This window comes from Magnolia sinica, chromosome 1, assembly GCF_029962835.1.
Source record: "Magnolia sinica isolate HGM2019 chromosome 1, MsV1, whole genome shotgun sequence".
NCBI classification, from domain to species: Eukaryota; Viridiplantae; Streptophyta; class Magnoliopsida; order Magnoliales; family Magnoliaceae; genus Magnolia; species Magnolia sinica.
In genome coordinates this window covers 335,623-352,707 of record NC_080573.1, presented here as the reverse complement: position 1 = coordinate 352,707, position 17,085 = coordinate 335,623, and the positions used below count along the sequence as shown (strand labels likewise).

The window sequence follows — 17,085 nt, the reverse complement described above, 5'->3', positions numbered from 1 at the left end:
ATGCTCTCCTACGCACATGCGCACCTTTGCACACGTGTCATGGGTGTCGAATCCGAACGGTCCATAAGATGCGGAATCCCATGAAACCTTAGGGGGAAAACTTTCACCCCGATCTAAGATTCTGGTGGGCCATAATAAAGAGAAATTCAAATCAAGGGAAGAAATTGTTTGCATTTTTGTGGCCCACCAAAGTTTTGGTTCAAAGTAAAAATTGGTACCAAGGGGTTTCATGAGGTTTTGCTTCATGTGGACCGTTCAAATTTTCGAGAATCATCAGATATGATGAGTTATCAAAAAAGTTCGTAGGTATGCGATCGCACAATCGCATATGCGGTCGCATATATATATATATATATATATATATATATATATATATATATATATATATATATTTATATATATATATATTTCAAAACACATCAAAACTATGTATTATAGATACCTTCAAATCTACCCTACCAAGTGACTTTTACATTCCAAACACACTTAAATACACTCAAATCTATGCTACCAAACTAGCATGCATGTTTCCTTACTAAAGGAATCCTGCAAGTCATGGCATGTGTATGCATGTTTCCTTACTAAAGGAATCCTGCATGTCATGGCATGTGTATGCATGTCATGGCAATTCATGGTTGTCACCAATAGCAAACATACCTTGGCGTAAAAGTCCAGCTGGCCATTTCATCAGGTGGGCTACACGTGAACTAAGAAATATGTTAACCAACAGTCTACATATAATGTACGTTCTCGCGCACCAGATGAGCAGACAAACCCAACGTGATAGGACAGCATGCATAAAGGAGAAAATCTGTTGAAAGCCCCTCGTGAGCCATTGACACCTATGTCAGCCTGGAAATCCAAATATCTCCCACCACAAACTCGATACCAGTCACTTGCAACTAAGCAAAATTCCATTTTCAACACTATATTTTCTTGGTTAAAAAAAATAAAAAATAAAAAAAACGTATCCACGATTAAACATTTAAAACTCAGTCCATTTCATAAAACAAGCAAGAAAACTCTCCTTTTTTTCTCTCTCTTTTTTGAGCTAAACACATTTTTTAATAAAACATGTTTTATTCCAAAAAGAAACTTTTCGGGGCAATTTCAAATGTAGAGATTGGTAGTTGTTACCCATTGATAAAATTGACTTAAATGTGAACTTTTAAGAGAGAACTAATTTATGCAAGGATTACTTGACGCCGAATGATTGAGAGGCAAAGAACACCACTTGACTATCTATATACATTATTCTTAGTAAATATTGAAATTCTAATGATTTTATTCAAAGTTTTCTATTTTAACCTTATTCATATAAAATATATAGACAGATAAATGTACATATATAGCTGTTTTTTCACTCTCTTTTTTTGTCTCCCAATTTTTTTAGTCCAAACTGTATTAAACCCAAACTTTCCATTCACCGGAAATTTTTTTTTTTTTTTTGGGGGGAGGAATTTATTTTTTGCAACCAAGACCAAATTAACACGAACATTTCTGTACCATTTTTTTGCCGTTCAAGTGAAGCAAGAATTGGATGGTCAGGCCTTACCACATGTGCTCAACCAAGTACCATGAAAGCCTAGTCCTCAATCCTCACCACACATGGCGAATGTGCATGATGATCAGACGATGAGGTTTTCTCTTGGAAGGCCCAGAGCTTTGAAAGTGAAGAAAGTTGATGATCCTAACAACTCGATCACAATCACTCTTCAGTTGTCCCAGTCAAATGAGTGCTGCACCCAACTGTGTCAACCATCCAAATATCAGGCTGGTCATTTGTCAGGTGGGCCACGTGTTGTGGACCCTTGGTCATGATTTTTTTCTTGCCATCCATTCTACTCAAACATGCTTGGCCCGTAACATGAGTGGGGACCTGATGGATTTTTGGGCCAGGCACGTTCACAGAGAAAACCTCACCTGATGAATGCCCTGGAATTCAAATGCTTGTGTGCAGAAAATTTTAACAGGCTAGATATGGACTCACCAAGGATAGGCAAAGGCCATAATATCCTAATCACTAACCAAAGGTTAGCAAGAGGGCAGTGAGAAGCAAGCTATCCAATACAGTTTTGACTTTGGACCTCTTGCAGCTTGATAATTTCTACCAGTTTCACTACTCAACAGCGAAATTCAACCTTTTGATGCTCTCCTCACACCAGCCATTAAGCCTGCATCGAGTATTAGTAACTGTTTCATCTTCATCTCAAGAACTAGTATGCAAAAGGTGAAGATTTAAGATTTACTTATCGAGCTGGAGTAGGATTATACAGCTGAATTTAAACAAAGCTACTGGTACAAGAGATTGTAAGCTGGAAGATCTTGAATTCGATGGATGTCCTCTAAAGATAGCTCCCTCTCCAATTGGGTCCGCGTCACTTGTAAGACCTCCTAAGGGAAATGAATACAGGCATGACCAACAATAGGCAAATACTTGTGTGTGTGTGTGTGTGTGTGTGTGTGTGTGTGTGTGTGAGAGAGAGAGAGAGAGAGAGAGAGAGAGAGAGAGAGAGAGAGTACATTAAATTGCATGTACGAAGCACGCATAGCAAGCCACTGAGCATCCATCATTTCAAACGCTATACAGTATAATACATCGAATGCTGCTTCATCTTCTGCAACCAGGTAAACAAACATGAGAAAAAAAATTAGGAAGTAACACAATAAAACAGACAGGTAGAAACCAATGTTTAGAAATTGTTGTTAGGATGCCATAATAGTCAACCAGCATTACCGCTGGCAGTTGTGAAATGGAAAAATGGGAAAACAGGAAGGTTGAAAACTTCCAGCCCATAGGAAATAACATCTGTTATTCAGCGACAAATGGAGTTATAATCCAAACATAATGCCATTATGGTTTATAGAAACTTGGGTACAAACGACATTTATCCAGTCACATAGTGGCTGTATTGAGAAAAATGACGGCCATTATTTGACATGTTTTCTTGTTACATAACTCAATGGAGAGTGACCATTACTGCTATAACAGCTGTTATAACATGAGTTATACTCTTTTCAGCCCTAGAAGAAACCGAGGGCCACTTCCCCAACTTGGCAGACCTTGGTGCTTATAATCTAGTGGCCGAATAAGTGTCTCACCTGATAAGACTTTTATGAAGTTTACTCCAGGCAAGGATTTGGGTTTTGCTGTGACAGGAAGAACAAAAACAATATGAGGCATATACAAAGAACAAGCACAGAACAAACAAAACTTAGTTCGTTGATTTAATGTTCTGTTAGAGCATGAACCACATGTTGGAAAGAACCAAGTTGATGTGTTCTCAGAAAAAGACTATAATGATAAACCAGCAACATTGAATCAATGTCCGTTGAATCTATAGGCCGCATTGCAATCAATTAGTTTCGATCTGACTTGCCAAGCAGGTGGTTACACACAAGACAACTTGAAAGAGGTCTTTTTTTTTTTAGGTAGGCTGGGCTCAAACCTGAGGCCTGAATGTTGACACACACCCTGTCTAACACTGAACTACAGGACCTTGCAAGGGCTAATTTCGAAAACAAAATAAAGAATTTCTTCCTCTTTTCATCATCTTTGTATCTTTTTTTATCTTCCTTCTTTTGATAACAACCATATTTGATGAGTCTGAAACCTGTAAAGATACAAAGATGCCTCGTTCACACATAAAAATAGGTAATGTATTTTGTACCAAATCCTGTTCAACATTCAATTTCAAGTGTACTACAGACAGGCAGCACTCAGGGCATATATTTCGCATCTGGGTAATCATAGGATTAGTTTCTGCATCGAAGGTGGGAATTCCAGAAAATTTTGGAAACATTGTTGTTGTGTGACAGGGCTGTTACAGGATTTTGGAAAATGTCCATCGCAGCAACTGCATCCCAAGAGCTGAAATAATCATGGATAATATGGAAGCTCCCAAGGCTGGATAAGATGAAGTAAATAAGCAAAACATGTTCATATTGAATCATACATATGATGCATACTAACCTGAATACAAATCCAACATCTGAATAAGCATAAATGAAACATTGATGCCTGCAACAGCAAATGGGTATTCCCACGTGGCTCGCTTCCCTTCAAGTTTGAACAATAACCTTTGAAAAGAAGCCTTCATTTTGAGTTTGCATAAAATTAGTAATAAATCAACAATGCAAAAATCTGACACCAAAGTCAGCTTAAAATAAAATAACATGATGAAAGAAGTAACATGCTAGTGAGAAATCAATTATAAAGACGGAGGAACAAATCTGGTCTGGCTTACCGGATAAGTCCTGGCAAAAAATAATAGATTCTCAAGTGAGATGTACCCACAGCCCCTGAGAAAAGGAAAATCCTTATAATGTTGCACAATTTTTCTGTGAAAGGACGCATGAGTTGTCCAAACAAATAAGGTATAAATGCATGCAAGAAAGAGAAAGGTGGGGTAAAGGAGTTGATTTGGCATTTAGGATGATCCCTTGCCAAAATCAGGTGCTAATCCTCATCAGCAATATATATGGTGTCAATTTTGTGAAGCATCATGATTATGCCTTTAGTTTACATAGTACCATCAATTTCTAGAAATAATCTAAGCATTATATGCTTATACACAAACCGAACAGTATGCAAGCCAATAAGACATGTTACATGCAAAGAATAGAATAAAAAAATAAATAACAAAAAACCAAAAAAAAAAAAAAAACAAAAATTAAGAATATAAATTTTTTAACTTAAATTTTTTATTTTTTTTTTTTTAAATGATGCTGCCTTATTATTCTACTAGACCTACCAGAAAGTAGTCTAGAATCAAGATGTCAACTAGTATTGATAATGAAGAATTGTACCTAAAGTCAGTTGATGGATTTGGACCTTGCCACCCCATATCTTTCCATTGATCAGAGATCATGCCTCTAAGATCGGTATCTGGAAAGGCTGCATGCCACAAGGCTTTAAGAGCTTCCTGTCAATAAGAAAGCGCAGAGCAATGAAAAACATCTCATCAATGCCCTCAACACTAGCATGCAAAATAGAAACTGTACCAATGTTGCAGCCAAATAGTGACAATCAACTGTTTACAAAATAATATGAAATCTATTAAGAGAAAACAGGACAGCGAGGTTTGTAAAGTGAGGGGCAAAAAACTAAAAATATCAGTATTGGAGCATGTACTGGCCACCTCCAAAAGCAATAGGTATTGGTGCAGAGGGGGAGTTATTCAATACTCTGGCTGCATATGAAACTTGACACGCAGGCACTAATAAATTGTAAAAAAGGCTAGCACAGCTCAAGTTTAACCAACAAAATTGTGGGATTCACTGTCGCCAGGTCACAGTCCAAAATTCAGATAGGTAAAACACTGCTGACTACTGATTCATGGAGATCTGCTTGCTGAAATAGGACCATTGGATATTTTCTTTTCTAACCATCCAAAATGTCCACCAATCAGATAGTCACATAACCATGTAAGCACAACTTTTGGACCATGATACGTCTAAACTGGGAGCCACAACTCAGACAGTTTAATTTGAATTGTTTGTATTCCATATGTGCAATTTATAAGTGCATGGGTATCATCCATCACACTCTGCCAGTGTATCAAAGTTTTTCTCTTGGTACAAATTGGTTGATATGCACTGCATATCAGCTGTGGCTATGAAAAGTTTGATTGATTCAGTCCCTGCTACACATTTATAAAATTTAAAATTTTTTAAAAAAAAAAAAAAAAAAAACAAATCTATGTATCAGCTGATATTTTGGACCATGTCTGTGAACACTAACTGAACACCATTCAATCTAGCAAGAATGCATACTTCTGCCTATGGTATGGAGTTTGTCCCCGAACTACATCTTCCAAATTATGTCCTGATCTTATCGTTGAATGTTAGAGGTGGGGCTGAACCTTCTGGATTAAGATCTCTAAGTTGAGTCCGATCACATGTGACTGTGACACAGTTGTCACTGGAAACTTTTGCAGGCTACAATTGAAGTAAATTTATAGTTATCTTTTCAGGCTCAATCCCAGCAATCAGCATGGAGTTGCTCCAGATGGAGACCTATTGTATTTCTTTCCTCTGCTTTTAATTGGAGTTGCTTTCACTTTTCAAAAAGAGATGAAGCGATTTGATACTCTGGCAAAGCATTATCCTTGATATTACATTAAGACAAATTGAACCACCCAAATTAGGGGCTCACTGCGAATGGGTCATCATCCAAAATCATATAGGTTGAAATTTCCAATATAGGATTAGGGGACACGTTCACTTAATTCTGACCATTGCATATTTTTCATTCAACCACCCATTAAAAGCCCACCAATCATTAATTTGGTAATCAAATTAGTATGATATCGGGTTTATGTTCCATCTAAGTTGAGCTCGGAATTTGGATTGTTTAATTGAGTTGCTTGTTTGCCACGTGTACAATTTCTTAGTGCCTATATATGAAGCAACACACACGGCCGGAGTATCAAAGTTTCCCTCTGAGGGAGGAAAAAAAAAAAACAGAAATGCTACACATGTACTTTCATTCAAGAAAGTGAATGCCAAAAAAAAAACATATTCTGGATGGTGTTCACCATATTTCATGCATGGTATGCCAAAACGGTTACATAACAGCCGCTTTGTAACAGTAATGGTGGTAACTGTTATGCATTATGGAACCGAAACAGCCATTACAGAAAAAATAGCACATACCAGCCCCTAACGGCCCAGGGCTGTAACAGCTGTTACAGCCTATATTGTAACCAAGGTGTTCCATAACAGTAACGGTGGCCGTAATGGCCACCACCGTTACTGTTAGGATATTGGCCGTAACGGCCGTTATGACCTTTTTCTTTTTTTCTTTTTGAAAATAAAAATGTTTTGAGACCATTACAGGACCGTTATGGTTGGTTTTTTCTGTAATGGCCATTATGGCCGTTTCAGCCCCATAACGTGTAACAGTTACGACCATTACCATTACGTAACGGCCGCTACATAACCGATTTTGAATACCTTTCTTGTAACAATAACAGTGGTGGCCATTATGGCCACCATTACCATTATGGAATACCTCGGTTTCATGAGTAAGAGAAATAATCAGCTCGTTCAAGTGACTCAAGCACAAGGTCATTACCAGCATCACCCTCTTCACAATAATTAGTGCATTAGTGAAATCAATTCTCTATATAACAACCAAAGTTTCATGAAACTGGATGCAAAATATCAACATCTCAAGCTGATCACAGAATAAGAAGTAAAAGGTTTTGTCCAAATGCTCCTTTTGCATGGAAAAGCATACATAAATCATGATGCAGGAAAAGGTCGTTGCCACCTACATGGAGAAATTCGATCGCGAAAATCAACGTGACTAGTGGGTGGAGGAAATTCTTTCACCCAAATCATAATTGTCCAGAGGCTCCAAACAGGCTGATGAAATTCCTCTGCCAGATTGCAATTGCTGGACAATTTGTCCCGGTAGTTACACCCGATAAAATCGCCACTCAGCGATAGTTTTGCAAAAACAGTGCCTCCCTTTGTTCTGAATACACTTTTTTTTTTACCCCATATCTTGATATCCTCCGCATGGGACCACATACCACATGTCTAGTAGGAGTGATAAGGATCGTCCAAATAACTCTAAATCACCCATCCGAATCCTTCCCAAATGAAGCTTCTGTTTCTTTTTCCCCCCGTCTTTTTGTTGGTTGTTGTTTTAAACAATAAACCCTCATCAATTAAGAGAGATCTAGCACTAGCTCATAGTTGCTAACTTGTTTTTTTTTTTTTAGAAGCAACGGAGAAATTTTATTCAAAAACAGAGAAAAGAGGAAAAAAAAAATAAGCGCAAATCTGCTGAGATAGCAGAAAGACATTAAGACCCTAAGATACAAAGGTCAAGGCCTTGCAAACCCTTGACGTTAACCACCCATTCAGCTAGCCACCTCTTGGCTCTAGATCTGACAGCAGAAGCTGAGGACGAAGAGTCATTGAAGCATCTGTCATTCCATTCTAACCAGACAGACCACCAAACTGCCAAAATGGCCATTCTCCAGACAGTAATCCTGGGTTTTCCGATCCTAGCACCGTGCCACAAAGATTGGAAATTGTGGGCCGAGTCAGGGATGCACCACGAGATATTGAAACACTGGCAAAGGTCGTTCTGTAAAGTCCTTCATAAGGGCTTGGAAGACCTCCATAGAATTCAATGTTTTGAGTTAATAACATTATTGCTTTTGCAAGGAGAAGATATTCTTCTTCTTTGTGTAGTGAGAGGGTGTGGGTGTGTGGGTGAGTCTGGATTCATAGAACCATACTGCAAAAATCTAACCTTTCTTCCCTCTTTTCTTCCCCTGTGGATTCCCCTTGCTCAAATCACCATGTTAGGAAGCAAGGAATCCCATATTTAGTAAGATCCCATATCCATATCCATTTACCTATCTATCCAAAATCCAAATATTAATATATGTGCACATGTATATGCGTGTGTGTGTGTGTGTCCATGTATATCTATGTGAGATTGTGTCTATGTGTATCTATGAAAATTAAACTTTTCAAACCTGAAGGGCAAAAACAAATAATCTACTTTTGTTCCCTACTACGTTTTTCAGAGTCTTGCATTAACTTTTTTCCTAAATGAAATCTTCGCTACTTAGTTCCCATTCTAGCATTTCACAGTCCCCAAAAAAAAACAATCCGTGAATATTTAGTTTACTTTGTGGAATACAAAAGCAAATCCGAATGACCCAGAGGCAGGAAGGATACAATACCTGATGGTCTGGGCGAGTCTCATCGAAAGGTACTTGTAATCGTTCTTGAAGCCTTTGCAATCTTTGTTCCTGCAATGAGGGTGAAAGGTTCTGCCAATCAGTGTTTTGAATAGCGTCCGAACTGTAGCGTGGCGTAACGTAGCGTTAGCAAATAGCATAAATCTCCTGTAGTGTAGGCTATAAGGGCCATAGCATATGTAGCATACACTATGCTTTTTTTATATATATAATGATAATTGTATTTTGTATTTTGTACTTGATACTCTCAACCTGTGGGATTTTAATTTCTTTTTATACTTGTGACTTGTGATTTTAATTAGACATTATTAATTAAAGTGGTTTGCTTAGAAAGTTGTTGACATGATAATGATTTGATTTGATTTATATATGTGGATTGGCTTTTGATAAATGATCATTAGCAGATTGTTTGAACATGCTTATACTTGAAAAAATGAATCATCTTTTAGGCATTTATATTTTTTTTCTTACTATTTATTTTATTTTTTCTATTTTTAAATTAAAAAATAGAAGTATCGTGTAGCTTACAATATACCTACACTACTTACGCTACAGACGGCTGAACGCTGCGTAACACGCTACCACTATTAAAACATTGCTGCTAATAAAATCCTGAGAAACATTGAAAAGTATTGGAAACAGTACTGCAGGTGTCTTTGTATTTATCGACACAAACACATGCAAATGCACATACACATGCCTATGTTGATTAGAAATACAATGTAGCACTGAACTCATATGCATGGGCTCATGATTCCAGCAGTAAATATTTTAAAAAGATCCATGCCCCAGATGCATAGACATCCAAATGACAAAGCATCTTTAATACATTAGTGCGATGGCATGAAATATCAAGTCCATACGCTTCAAAATATTGTCGGATATAACTCAGTTTCAGCCAAGTTATATCAGTTTCAGTGGGGCAACAGAATAAGTCACAGGAACGAAATGGGACCGTATTTGTCTGAAATGGAACAAGTGGGGGTTAGGCGTGCCTGTTCACTCTCTACATATGTCGCAGTTTGAAATCACTATTAAGTTCCATGCACTTGACAGTTAACAGGCGAGATTGTTAATCGATGGCATGGATGTTTATGCATTTCGCTTACAGCAGAAGGGCCATTAAGGAACCCAATCTCATTGTTAGCAGAAGTAACCATAGATATACTTGTATATGAGTTTTCATTTGTTAAAGATCAAAATAAATTTTCCTCAAACTGAAGGTCACGGAAGCACATCATGCAGCTTAATGGTAAAAGGCTGGGATGCTTCTAACCCTCTGATCATCCAATGACAAGTAGCACACAAAAAGTTGAACCAACCACACACACACACACACACACACACACACACACACACACACACATATATGACTAACAATTAATTTGAAACCACATATATAAAACTAACAATTAATTTGAAACCAAGAGGCCTGCATACAGCATTAACACCTAAAGTTTACCTGAAGAGGGCTCAAGGAATAATCAAGTATCTTATCACCATGGCGTTTAGTCCGGTAAAGGAGTCCTCCAATCCATGATCGTGATCCAACCATAGCATTAGCTGCAACCACCGAACCCTTGATGGGTAAGTTAATTATCGTTAGAAAAGGAAGATATCATTTATGGTGATGGAATCCAAGAACATGATCCAACCATAGAATCTTCTTTTACGATCAGCAGTTCTAGAACCCCAAGTAACTTATAGTGAAAGTCTTCCTTGGGCAGTGTTGTTTCTATAGCCTTCTCAACTTCAACTAAACTGCACATCTTTCACCAAGAAACCAAGGCCAACATACCAGCACAGGCATATAACTAGAGTCGTCTGGTAATGTGTGGTTCCTCAATTAAGATTTAATTGGAGGACTCTTCATGTAGTTTGCATATTTAATATAACTCGAGAAAAATTAGTCCTTCGACAGAGAAGCTATAACAAGAAGAATTGATCTCCAAATGATTAGCTGGGGGCATGGTTCTAAATAACAGTAACCCGGGGGGGGGGGGGGGGGGGGGGGTAAGCGTGTATCGATATCGGTCCATATCGGTTGAAAGAAAAAAGAAAAAAAAAATTGCGCCAAAGAAGGAAAATGTTAAAGAAAAAAAGAGAATAATAAGATATTCAAGAATCAATCATTTTTTTGTATTTTGGACATGCATAGGATGGTGTATCGGACCATTCTTTGATGAGAATGTTGTTTGTCAGTTTGACTTGTTGAAGTTCAACTAAATGGGCCCTAATTGAACACAAATCAAGCATGATTTGGTGAACTAGGGCCCATTACATTGAAACACAACAAAAAGAATGTGAAAATATCAAAAAGAAGGTGCAAGTTTATCCTGCTTTTTTATTTTCCCACAGTGGTCCACTTCACTTCGATTTTTCAAATCCCATTCAAATTATTGTTTTGATCCCAAAATAGGTTGAGATCAAACCTAAAATGAGTTTTTTTTTTTTTTTTTTTTTTTTTTTTTTAAATTTAAAAAAAAATAAATAAATAAATAAAAAGGAGACAAGTGAAATTTTCAAAAATAAAATAAAATAAATAAAATCAAATTTAGGCTTTTATTGGCGTATCAACCCTGATAGGGGTTAGTTTTCTTCGTATCGGGCCACTACTATGCTGTATCGCATATTATCTCGTGCCGATATGGATACGATATGGCCATATCGGCCAATACGATACTGATATTCATATCTATGGTTGGAGGACAACAGGACTCCATACACGATTACGGTATGATCTAGTGGAGATTGTTTAGTCGTTTAGTCATGGTAAAGCATATTATCGCATTTACGTAGAAACCCAATCCTCCTTGTAAATGTAAGGAAAAAAAAACAAGGCAAAAGAAAGAGATAAATAGAAACGTGTTGAAGCAATATAATCAATATCTAGTTATAGTGGAAACTACAGGGAAAATTTTTGATACTGTGTTGATGTGCATCCAACACAGCAATCAGGAAGGTTACTTTCATTAAAACATGGACTGGAAGCTTCACTAACTCACTTAAACAAACAAACAAACAAAAAGACTCAAATACTGATGTAGAAGCATGAAATGAGCGAAACAAGTGAAGAACGTTACCAACTACTTGAATAAAATATGTTATGCGTGAATCTCATTTCCTGATCAAATTACATGAGATAAAGCCTAAGCACAAAGAAAGGGATTGATATACATGCAAAAGAAAATAAAAACAGAGGATGTGATAAAGGAGTCATTAAATTGTACTCACTAAAACATTGAGCCGACTGTGATATCACATGAGTGAAATTATGTGCCCATGCCTGTTCTCCATGTTTGCTCTTTCCCGTCCAATAAACTTCATCCTCATCAACCTGTATCCACAAAAATTAGTGAGGCACATTTGGAATTTCTCCGAGTCATTTATAAGCTCAAAATGACTGAGTCCAGATTCTGGTTTGAGAGGAAAAGAAATAAATCAGATGATATGATGATTAATTGTGGATCATTTTTGTACTTGTGCCAATTTATAATGGCCTATGCCAATCAAAAATCAAAATGACATGGACAAAGATATCATATATGAAATAAAAGAAGAAAAAAAAAAGACTTTTACAAATACCAGGCTAATTAACTAATATAGTTCATGAGCTGGTTTGATAACTCAAGCTAGAAACGTAAAAAGAGTTCATGTTTATGTTTGAGACTGCATTCAGGCAGGAAGGGATGGAAAGAGAGGAGAGATATTTTGAAGGCCTTCAAAAGTGGAGATGCGATTGTCATACAATGCTCAGAGTCCATGATTCCTAATTTGGTGAGGGAATGTGATTAATCAAGGACATCTAAATCCTAAAACTAATCGAGCATGCAGCACTCCAGAGTAAAGAGTGGTGCAAGATGTCATCCTACATTGTGGTGATATTATATTCCTTTCACAAAATAGTGGATGCACAAAAAGAAGAATGGGTCTTAAGGATTAGAAAGTAATTAGAAAAGGAGAAATAGAAACGATAGAAATGGATTACATTGGAGAGAAGGTGGGGTGGATTGGATTGATTGCCAGAGTACACCCTGTGGAGGGAAGAGCAGGAAGGGATGCATCTGTGACGACGTCGACTAAATCTCATCTCAGACTACCTCCCATTTCCTATTCTTTCTCTCTCTATCTCTATCTCTCCCCACTTTGAATCCACCGAAAGAGAAGAGAGAAAGAAAGGAGGGGAACAAATGATTGCACCAGCACATGCTCATCCATGCTTTGCTTTCTTTCTTCAATGATGTTGTGGCATTATAACTCTCTCTCTCTTTTCTTTTATGTTTTCCTTGTTTCATTTTTCGTGATTACCAAAACACGGATACCGTGGAGAACGTTATGAATAAGCAACCGAAGTTAACGTTTGCTGCTAGCGAATAAAAAAGGTAAGAGAAATGTCATTTATAAGGAGCATTATAATGTTCCATGAATAAAAAATAATGATAATAGTAAATAATAAATAAAAATTAAAAAAAAAAAAAAAAGACAAGGGACAGAAATGTCAAGAAATGGAATGATGGGAAGATACGGAACTAACAGCAATAGCAGCAGAATCCCGACAGGAATGAAAAGAAGAGGAAATGTATTGACATTGAAATTACTATTAAAATTAAAAAGGCAAGTTAGCAGCGCAATCAAAGGGAGGTCCCCTTTTCATGTTGTCAACCTTTTTTTTTAATCAAACTGTAAAGAGAGAGAAAGAGAGATACGTACAAACTAGCAACCAAATAAAACAAGAAAAGGTGAGGCAGAGAAAAAGAAAAAGGTCAACATTAATCATATCCTATCATGACAGAATGGATTTACCAAGGAGAAAAAAAAAAATTTAAAAATAATAATAATAAAAACCTGTGATTAGATGGAAGAATGGAATGTTAACGCCAGAAAGGGAAAGGGACCCTCTGGAAGCCGAGTGGGAGGAGGGGGACGGCCACCGTTGTCGGAGAAGAGAGGAGAGGAGAGAAGCTTCCTCTGGCGCCCAATCATCCCCATCCCATTCATAAGGTTGCTGAAAACCCGCCTATTTCCTCGTCTTCCCGTTTCTCTGCACCTCCCTTTCTTCCCCACGTGCCCCTTTTTGCTCAACCTACTGGAGAGACCATGGTTAGGGGTGGCACTGCCCCGGTTTGGGCCGGGCTTGTTATTCACATCCAGGGCCCGAGCCCGACATTGCCCTCGCATGATAGGCCCAACCGTCCAAGTCCCACACTAGTAGTATTTGGCTGCGGCCGTCCCAAAAATTTCAAAGGGAAATTTAGAAGACCCCTTCTTTCCCTTTAAAATTTATCCATTTATGAAGTGAGTCACGCAATGCCCAAAAAAATTAAACATTTTAGAAGACTGAAACCAAAGGTCTCCTACTCAAATCGATGGTTGCCATGTTTCTACCATATAATATATATACATATAAAGTCAGAGTCTGCCACGTTAGGCTAGGTTGGGTGAAGGTAAAATAACTTGAGCCCAAGCCGGATGCAAAACTTAATCAAGCCATGCATACAGTTGATCCACGAGCTGAACTAGTAGGTCTAACCTGGCCCAAAGGCTAGGCCAGCTTCTCGAGTCAACAAGGTTTCCCAGCCCATTGCCTTCCTAAGGGCATGTTTGGATTCACAAAAAGCATAAGAAAGAAAATAATATTTTTTTGATAAACTTTACTTATAAGAAACTGTAGGAAAATATATATATATATATATTTATATATATATATATATATATATATATATATATATATATATATATATATATATATATATATAGAAATTTAGAATCTATCTTCAAATTCATTGCTTGGTAAAATAAAAACCTTTTTTGAAAAGATTCTAGGCTATGATTAGCATGTGCTAGATTAGCACATGTGACACATCTGGAATACTTAGAGATGAATTATTGTACATGTGGCATGCACGGCATATGTGAGCACTTGAAGTTGAATTGTGGCACATGTGGTACATGTGAGTTGCATGAAGTTGTATAATAGCACATGTGGCATAAGACATACATTGGCATATTTGACATGTGGATGCTAAGGCTAGAAAATGACACGTGCATATTGGCATCATTGGCATGTAATATATTTAAAGAATTGAAGATAGACAATGGCACAAAAGAATTGAAGATAGATAATGGCCCATAAGACATATTAGTGAATATAGAGTGTTTTACACATGTGGAGCACAAGTAAGATGAATGATAGTACATGTGGCACAAAAACACGTGTATGGTGCAAGAGAAAATGGATAGTAACATATGTTGCACATTAGTACATTGAGGGTTCTTTATACATTGGGCATAAGATAAGATGAATGGAGGCACATGTGGGGCATGACTAAAGATGAATAATTTCTCATTTAACACATGTGAGGCGATTAAACATAGATAATAGCACATTTGGACTTTAATTCTTGATAAATTTATTTTCTTTCCATTGTGGGAAAATATATTTCTTAATAATGGAGGTAGGAAAATAAGTTTATTTACTTTCTTATAAATATTGTTGATGCAGAAATCTGGCTCACCCTCACCGAGCTCCGAGCGCTTGCGCCAAGCTTTGTATATTTGCACAGGAGAAGGACAAAGGAGACCCTGACTAGAACAGGTGACCCTCCAATCCCAAAGTCAGGCTAGGAATCTGGGTCTAAGCAGTGTGGATTGATTTTGGGTGAGAGATTTTGCGTACCTATCTCATTAGATGAGATCCTTATTTATACTATTTGATAAAACATGGGAGTCCACTAATCTCGGCACAATCTCAGCCATTAGGTGAGAACTGCACATGCGGTGATGTTGTTAGTTATCTCATGATCGTCGCAGGGCAGTTAATGTTATCGTACATTACTGGAGTGAGCTTGACTTTACTGACAGAACTCAGCTGGTCGACTGAAGACGAGCCGAATAGAGCTTTCTTGAACCAAGACCGGGCTATGCCAAGTCGGCTGAGGGCAGCCTAGGCTGGAGTCGTCAGGGCATGACCTAATCACTTACCCGAGGATGGTTTGGACTAATCTATCCAAGCTCGGACCTATCTCGATTGTTGGTTCCTCTTGGTGAAGTATCTCCGGAACGACCACTTGTCTGGCTGAGCTAACCTTGAAGGCTGTTTGGTTGAGCCGTTCATAATCGTAGCTACGCCAAGCTAACCTTAAAGGAGGTCGGATTATATTTTCCCATAACTAATATAAAAAGTGTAAAATGATCATTTCTCGTACACAAAGGCTTACCAAACAACGAAAGTGAGTTTCACGTTTCCATAAATCCAAATAAGCCCTAATTAAGGGGCTAGTTATTAATAATAATTAACCACGTCAGCCATGGGTGTATTCGTCCAAAAGTTTAAAGTTACCGCTAGCATATTGATTTAGAAAAAATAAAAATAAAAAATCCAATTGTAGTTAACCAAAAAACCCTTTTCACCTTTCCCGGCAAACCACCTCCACTTTTTCCTCCACGTGCCCTTCGGACGGGATGGGATTCGGTGAAGTCCGGATAACAATGAATTCGGGTCAGGCCTTGCCAGTGGGCCTACCTTATTTTGTGTGTTTGTTGTATATTCACACCGTCCATCTGTATTTTCATCTCATTTTATAGCAAGGGCCTAAAAATAAAGTAAATTCAAATATCTGGTAGACCACACGACAAGAAACTGTGGTAATTGAATGCATGTTATAAAAATTTTCCTAGAGCTAACTGTAATGTTTATCTGCAATACAATCTATTGATAAGTTCACACAAACCTAGATAAAGCAAAAACATAAATATCAGCTTGATCCAAAGCTTTTAAAGCTCACAAGAATATTTTAATGGTCAATCACCACTGCTTCTTTTGATTTGGTCCACTTAAGATTCTGATCTCCTCTAATTTTAAGCCATGCCTTAAAATAAGCTGGCGAAGCAGATAGCCAGCGTGAATATGCTACACAAACATCAACGTAGGTCTATTGTCACAGCCTGACCTAACTAGGCATTACCTGTACCTGGCCGAATCGGCACCCCTGCGTGACTTTGGAACTTTTCTTTATGCTCAAGCAAAAGCAAAAGATATGGATGACATCCTGGCATTAAAAGCTTACTTAAGATGTGCATACCTGGACACAGCTAAGTCAAATTAAAGTTTCCAATGTATCGGTCTTAGTCTAAATATATCCTGAAACAAAAAATTAAGCATTACTTTGTGTGATTAGTGGACTTTGATTGGACAGTTAAAGTAAAAACATCTAATTGCCCTATCTAGGCTAAAAAGTGCATGCAAATCAAATATTATAATTATTTATAATAAAAAAAAAAAACCTGATATTGGAATCCTAACTTAGTGACAGTGGGTTCCAAAATTTAGTCGTTTTAGTTTGAGTTAATGTATATT

The 17,085-nt window shown here is 37.5% G+C and overlaps 1 protein-coding gene across 6 annotated transcripts; it reads right to left on the bottom strand.

The window, feature by feature from the left end:
• Positions 1-1,924: 1,924 nt before the first annotated feature.
• On the bottom strand, positions 1,925-13,935 carry LOC131229138 (uncharacterized). Of its 6 annotated transcripts, none has more exons than XM_058225182.1 (11): positions 12,718-13,030; positions 11,964-12,066; positions 10,192-10,292; positions 8,712-8,780; positions 4,810-4,925; positions 4,248-4,302; positions 3,974-4,094; positions 3,103-3,150; positions 2,524-2,618; positions 2,275-2,394; positions 1,925-2,174 (listed from the first exon to the last, which is right to left on the bottom strand). In XM_058225182.1, the coding sequence occupies exons 1-10, from the start codon at positions 12,817-12,819 to the stop codon at positions 2,293-2,295; spliced, it is 912 nt and encodes a 303-aa protein (XP_058081165.1). In that variant the 5' UTR covers positions 12,820-13,030; the 3' UTR covers positions 1,925-2,174; positions 2,275-2,292. The 6 variants fall into 6 exon arrangements, with proteins under 6 accessions (XP_058081165.1, XP_058081101.1, XP_058081303.1 ...); XM_058225118.1 differs by having other exon boundaries at positions 2,250-2,394; positions 12,718-13,028; XM_058225320.1 differs by lacking the exon at positions 12,718-13,030 and adding an exon at positions 13,575-13,935 and having other exon boundaries at positions 1,925-2,394; positions 10,192-10,308.
• Between the last annotated feature and the right edge of the window lie 3,150 nt (positions 13,936-17,085).